Here is a 7,613-nt window from a genome sequence, read left to right on the forward strand (position 1 = left end):
AGTTATGCTGAAATTTTATTCTTAATTAGCAAATTTGACGAGATGCATTACTTCTGCAGACAAAACAGGATAGTAAGAGAAGAAAAAACTTAGCATAATAAAATTTGAAAATTATCCTCAGTACTCTTTTTATTTTTCTAAAATTAGCTCGAAAAATATTTTTAAAGATTTTTTAGTATTAGGAAAGAAAGTATTATATTTAGGATATTTAATATACTCACGTATTAGAAAAAATAATATGTATGCTTTTTTCACAGCTCAGTGAAGCAGTAGCAATAAATATTCCGCGAAAGTTCAGTTTCGAAGAATTAAAAATTAAATTAAGTATGTGAGTATATTAAAGTTGACGCAGCTTGACTTTCCGGGTAAAAATGGAGGAATAGCAAATACAACTGAAGGGATTTTTTTATTCAAGTAATGTCTTGGGGAAGAGGATTTATCACAAGCCAAAGAAAAAGCTTCGTTTACAAGTCGCAGTCGACTCCTATAGTGCTACTCAAAAATTATACCTTGAAACTATTATCAAAACTGAAATTTCCCTAGAGTACCAATACGTTGGCTGATGGAAGATGCTCAAAAAAACAAAGGTGATGACGGTGGTCAAAGACCAATTGTCTCCTCTCTTGTGATATGCGATAAAAATACGTGCAATTCCGGCTAACCGTTGATCACGCATAAATAATAAAGAATTAAAATCAAGCTGTAACCATTTTATTTGGCTGCTTAGTTAATATTTGCCTCATTCGATACATCTATAACCATCTATTTCTACTGCGTTCAAATTTGAAGTGCTTTAGCCACGCTGATAGATCGAATGCAGATGGATTTCGTCCGCGTGATTTCTTCGCACAGCATTGCAGTCACTGTCCACACGTGCGTGTCTATTAACAGTGGAATGCTATTTCAGTCAACTTCGAAGATTAAATTAGGCCTAAGAACCATTTTCATATACGGTCACCAATATATTTGACATACTTGACAAAACTTGATCAACAAAACCATAAAAATGGATCTAATTTTTCACTGCATCTCTGGCATATAATCTGGTTGACAGTTGGCTGAGCATGAAACTACCCCTTTCCGCTAAAATGACTAGCAGGTCATCTGTCACATCCTAAAATATTCCCGACCTGGTACATCGAAGAACCTTATGATGAGGTTTTTCTCAATGACAGCAGTGGTAAATTTCTATTTTAACATCCAATCACTAACGTAGGTTCTATGACATTACCCATAACAAATCATTCTCTTTCATCATCACAAAAGTAGGATGTTAGGATTACATGAGTCAAGGAGAGGTTCGTTTTAGAAAACACGACATCAGACATGTTTCATGACTTGCCAGGTGAGATATCGCTTTAAAAGATTAGAGTCATGAATAAATTACACGCAGGGCCCGAAAAACGCAATTAGACCACGGAAAACAAATCATGCACGGAGAGTTAAGAGATGGTACACAGAGAATCCAATAATAGAAGATGAGGATTGAAGAGAAAATAAACATACACCGGTGGCGGCGGGGATAAGTCCTCGCCTACCATACCAAGGGTCGCGGGTTCGAGTCCCGCCTGGATATATTACCCCTTCCAGGACATGGCTATGTGTGATCGTCTATAATTGCTTGTTTGAAATCCCGATAGAAAGTCCAGGAAAGGAAATTGTGCTGCTTTCGGGGGTAATAGGAATAAATAAATAAATAAATCAGTGACGTAACTAGGAATGTGCTTTGGGGGGGATGGGATAGCCTGGGGTAGCGACCTCCCCCCCACCAGGCAACTTTTTCGGGAAAATGTTTGAAAAATTACATGCCTGGATATACATTTTTCATTATTTTGGCGCTAAAAAGTTAACTTTAAGCAGATGAAGCTATTTAAGTTCAAAACTAGACAACAGTTTTTAACAACTTTTTTATTTCTCAGAGGCTTTGAGAGGGATCTATCCCCTCATCCCCCCCACATAGTTACGCCGCTTTACACCATAATAATCATAAAAAAACATATCATGATTCCTCTGTATATTTTAAATGCGTCATTTGTTCTTCAATCGTTGAAATACAATTGTGATAAACCGTTGGATTGTCCCCATGCTATTTCATTTTAAAAGATATCGATAAACAGACACAAATAAGAAGAAATACGTGGAACTACAGTGGGTTGTCTAATTGCAATATATTTCACAATGGTTTTCAAAAAACAGATTGCCCCTTGCAATAGTCTCAGCAATCTCCAAAGCTGCATACCTGAGTCACCTGAAAAAAGTCCCAAATTGACCACTTTGAAAATACAATTCGGCAAACTAAATTTCCAGCCAAAAGCGGTATTGGGTTTACGATATTGGCGTTCATTAGAAATAACATAAAAAATGCAGTATAGGCGATCAGTAAGCGTGGACGTTAATAATTTTTTATTCATCCCCACAGAAATTATCCTAGCAACCATTGCAGTCAAAATCCATTAAGTATCGGCCATAGCAACACTCTTTGAAAAATTGTAGAAGGTAGAATTAGGGGTTTCCTATTGAATGGAAATTATACAAACCCGAAGCGTAAGGTGATAAAAAATAATCATCCCCATATAATGTAAAGGTGAACAAAAGTTGGCTCGAAAAATATTTAATGACGATTCTGAGCAAGAACCAAGAAAGTATTATGCTTAAAAATGCTGTTAAGGTTTCTTTTTTACAGCTCAGTGAAATAGTGGCCACAAATTTTCCACAAATATTAAGTTGGAAAGATTTTTAAATGAAATGAATAACATGAGTGAATTAATGTTGACGCGGCCAGATTGTGCAGACCAAAATAAAGACATAGTTAATAGTTTTAATATATTTATAATTAATAAAGGAATTTTTCAATAATTGCATACATTATGACCTTCATTTTCGCAGACCGAATGAAGACAAACGTTGACAGCAAATTATAGATTCACATATTCGAAAGCCGAATACGAATATGGCCGAGCTGCAGAATTCGAATGAGGGTCTTGGATTACAAAATATCGGATGTGAAAAATAAATTTTTATTCCTACGTAAAAGGCCCCAAGTCGCCTAAATAGGATTATGATGCAATTGTTACGTTACTAGTGAGTAACATTAGATAAATATTATGCATATTTGTTGGGAGCGTTTTGATTACATATCTCAATATTTAACATGGTATTCGTGTCTTTATACTGCTATACGTTACATGTGCAGATTGAGTAAGCTGACAGAAATATCAAAAACAGACTTTCAAAGAGAATTGATTATTGCGTCAAATTTTAGCCCATAATGCAGTTATTTCGGATTTAAAAGCAATTCGACATCTTTTAAAATATTTTTTCCAGTTTTCCGAGCAAATACAAGCTAAACCGTAACGAGTGCTGAGTAGTGTTGAGGTGTACTTGGAAGCAAGATAGAAACAACTGCAGAATATTTGTTTTCATCAGTTCACTCGATAATATTTCATGTCTTAACCTTGGAGAATACTAATGTATTAGGTAATGAATTAAATAATTGAATCTCCACCACTACATACATTTACCTAAAGATAATACTAAATTTATTGAAACCGGTCGTGAAATGAAAGTATCGTGAAAAATTGCCAATAACTGAATTTACTGATAGAGCATATTTACGATTAATTCTACTATCCTTTCATTAGACTAGATTTTAAGTAAGATTTTCCACTAAGTAAAGCCGCGGGATATTTATTATGAACTCAGTATTTCTATTATAAGACTAATCAATATCATTGTTATCTACTGTTAACCATTGCCTTAATTTTTCTTTCAGTGGAATTAATTACATTCCTCTATTCCCTGCCAATTACACTGTAAGCCAGAGGAATTTTTTTATCGTATTCCGACAGAAAAATTAAGGGTTAAAACATTAAAATAAATACAAATAGATATTTTTTTAAACTTATCCATTACTGAAAAACTTTTAAAATAATTCCTTTTGCGGAAGGCATTATAGATTTAAGCTCTTCAATGACTGAAAACCAATTTTCCTAAGTGCAGGGATTTCCCGGACGCCAGGAACCATATCTGAGAGATGATAAATCTCCCTTCTAGCGGCATTTAAATAAATTGTTTGCACAAGTATTTATCTGAATTGGAGCCCATAAATTTCCGAGCGTAATTATTTTATTAATTAGTAAATGCTGGACTCAATATTTTAAACCTTAAGTTCTTTGAAATGTGTACACCGTACTGATTAAAGAATTTTTAACCTGAAACTAAATAATATCTGCAAGTGTTGTCTGAAAGCTTTCCTTAATCATTATCAATGCATACATTAATCACAATCCAAATGAACTGTAATCAGACGGTTAAATTTTTTATGAGGAAAAAACATGTAGGCTTTAGAGAAGCTTCAGCGTAATATAGTGACTAGATTTGCATCACCGATTACCGATTGGTTTTGTCACTCAACTCACCTTCTAACGATACTGTTCACTAGTTCGAGCGGATTGCGCGACTGCACACAATAGCAATTATTTTCAATTGATATCGTTCAATAATTCTCGATGCTATAAAAACAATGAAAAGAAAATTCAGGTAGGCACTTATTTTAACCAATGGCTGATATCTTCACGCACAGCTAAACTTCTACCTATGCCACTTTAAAATCTCCTCATCGTAAATTATGGCGAAAATAAGACACTCTTTGAAGTAGCTCTTACTTAGTCTCAGTTGACTGTAATTATCTTTCCAGTAATCGAACACTGTAACTTAGAAAATAATGGGTATGAAGAACTGTGTCCAACCCTAACTTGCATCAATCAATCAATCGCGAAGAAAAAATTGCTAAAACTTCCGAAATTACGTAGGAAGTTTTCGAGTTTACAAAATTGGTCCTTATTTACATTGTTTGGATGGAGATAACATAGTCTGTAAAACCACATTCCCAATAGACCTCACCCTTCTACGTTCCTCATGTCTGTCGAATTTCTATGTTTTCTCTCACACATAAACAGAATTACGCCATACGATCGATTATAAACAAGACTAATTCTAAAAATTAAAGAAAAGGAGGTGAACTAAGAATCCTCTCATTTTCAAAGGAGCTCATATATGAAATGATGAAATTATTGGGTTTGTTGATCAACTTTTCGATCATTAATAATTAATTTTTTCGCACGCTATGTGGATAATAAAGAACATAATCTTAGTACCATAGAAACCCAAAATATCCGACATATCATTTATTTATTCTCAATGACTAAATATATCAATTCAAGCATGAACTGATTCAAAGAGCGCAGAATTTTCACCTGACTGAATCTGAAATACTTCCTTTAAGATTAAAGATTAAAAATAAATTCAGACAAATTCAAAAGATCAAAGTAAAAATATTGTGCAATGTTCGAAAAATTTAAAGAGGGATTGTATACCACTATTTATCCGGCTTTTTCACCTGAACGAAAGGACAGATCAGACCACTCATAAGTACTTTGCCAAATAATTTCTTCCACGGACTTATACGGAATTATAAATGGCTAACATTTCCAATTGGCGTATGTTTCTGGAATTGGACTTTTAACTTTAAAATTTAATCAACAGGATTATCTGACACAGTCGCCATGCTAATTAACTGTTTGAATATGATTTTTAAAATTCTGATTCGTATTGAACTCAATGAAATTAAATAAATGCACTGAATAGTAGAGGCCTTCACGTTGTAGAAATCCATCTTACTGATTTGTGAATGAAAAACCTTGCTGTTTCTACAATTTGGAACTTTATTTTCCTGACTAGTTTCGATCCTGCTAGTCCTATGAATATGATACAGTGTATCGAAACTAGTCAGGAAAATAAAGTTCCAAATTGCAGAAACAGCAAAGTTTTTCATTCACAAATCAGGAAATTTTAATTTCCTGATTTGCGAATGAAAAACTTTATGTTTAAAAACAAGTTAGCATTCCAAGTCCACTTACTCATGATGGATTAATTTCCAACGGATGGATTAGTTTCACGCTTTCGCCTTTCCAGATTCCTGAAGAAAACTCATCGCAGCATGAAATATCATCGTTACCTAATACTAAGAGAGAGAAAGACAGAGCTGTCGAAATGAATGTAGTCACAACTATATCAGAATTGCGTTTTATTTTATCACTCAACAAAAATAACGAGATTAGTCATGAACAAGGAGAAAGATTAATAAATAAATTAAATTTGTATTATAGAGTTGCAACATGAAATTTAGGTAGCGACGGTCTAAGCTGCCGGAACCCTGATGAAAAAACAGAAGGAATGGTGCCTCATTGGAAGGTGCTCAGAAGAACCCGTGGTGCCCACCACCGCCACTGCTGCTGTGGTGCTCGGAATGGTGCCCGCCGTGGTGGTCGGAGGAATGTTCGCCGATGCCGTGGTGTTCGTATCCGTGGTGCTCAGCGCCACCTCCTCCTTCGTGGTGCGAGCCGCCGTAATCGTGCTGTCGCCTCCTCCTGTTGTGGTGGTGTCCTCCGTGGTGGTCATCGCCCTCCTGGTAAGTGGTCTTGTGCTGGTGAGCGGCCGCTTCCTCCCCACCCTTGGCGCTTCCGAAGGCCGAGTGCTGCTCGTATCCGTACGAGTCTCCGTCCTTCTTGTGGAAGCTGTCGAACGCCTTGTACCCCTTGTCTCCCTTGTGCGATTTGGACTTGAAGAACCCCTGGTCGCCTCCGCCACCGCCGGAGCTGTGGCCCGTGCCGGCGGCAGAGAGGTCATCCGGAGCGAACACGGAGACCTCCCACAGGTTGGACCCAATGATGGCAGAGTCTTCCACGCCCGAAACGTCTCTCCAAGCCGGGCTGGCGCCGCCGAGGTTCGCAAACAAGAATACGCCGCCGAGGGCGCACAGTAGTACCTTAGAGGCCAGCATGTTCGTCGACGCGTCTGGACAACTGTGTAGACGATGTCCGCGAACGAAATAGACAGGTCTATATAAGGTCCTCCCCACCGCTTTTGCGGATGGCGCCATGTTGGTAGGAGGGCGATCGGGGCTCAATTCTTTCGGTGCAATCCGCTTCCCCCCCACACCTTTCGTCTTCGCCGGGATTTTTCTTTCGCCTTGAGCCGTCACGCTCCTCCGATCCCATTGCCTGCTGTTTTTTGTGTCTGCTCCATTCCTCCTCTTTCCCCATAACCTCTTCTCTTCCGGAAATGCCTATGGGGAAGGTTGGGACTCAATAGATCGTTCGTACGTTGAACCCACTGAATTCAGTACGATGGAATGACGATCGCTACAACCCACCCACATGAGGATTTGAAGCCAGGCTGAACCCAATCCGGTTCCTCAAAACATGGCCGAATTCCTAAATACGTTTATCAAATAGGGAAGATGCGCTAAATTTAAATGTCATAATAGTGCTTTTTGAAGAACTTAATTTGTCTTAAGGCGACCAATTGGTCTATAATCCATGCATTTCCATCAGGGGTAGCCGGGGGTGATTGGGGGTCCTCGGCTTGGCCTCATGATGGGGGATGACCTCCTTACCGAGGTATTCGGAGGTCCTCCGGAATATTTTAGGAAATTGCATGCCCGGACATGGATTTTGACGCCATTTTGACTCTTAAAACCTAGATTAAAGATAATAGAAATAGCAATCCGTAAGAAAACATACTATGAAAAGTGAGAATTTTACAGTTTATAC

At 37.6% G+C, this 7,613-nt stretch overlaps 1 protein-coding gene across 1 annotated transcript; it reads right to left on the reverse strand.

Moving 5' to 3' along the window:
* Nucleotides 1-6,068: 6,068 nt before the first annotated feature.
* On the reverse strand, nt 6,069-7,356 carry LOC124162700 (transcription factor MafA-like). Its single transcript, XM_046539303.1, has one exon. It carries the CDS (start codon nt 6,938-6,940, stop codon nt 6,257-6,259), a length of 684 nt encoding a protein of 227 aa, XP_046395259.1. The 5' UTR covers nt 6,941-7,356; the 3' UTR covers nt 6,069-6,256.
* Nucleotides 7,357-7,613: the final 257 nt, after the last annotated feature.

The sequence above is a fragment of the Ischnura elegans genome, chromosome 7, assembly GCF_921293095.1.
Source record: "Ischnura elegans chromosome 7, ioIscEleg1.1, whole genome shotgun sequence".
Classification (NCBI taxonomy): Eukaryota; Metazoa; Arthropoda; class Insecta; order Odonata; family Coenagrionidae; genus Ischnura; species Ischnura elegans.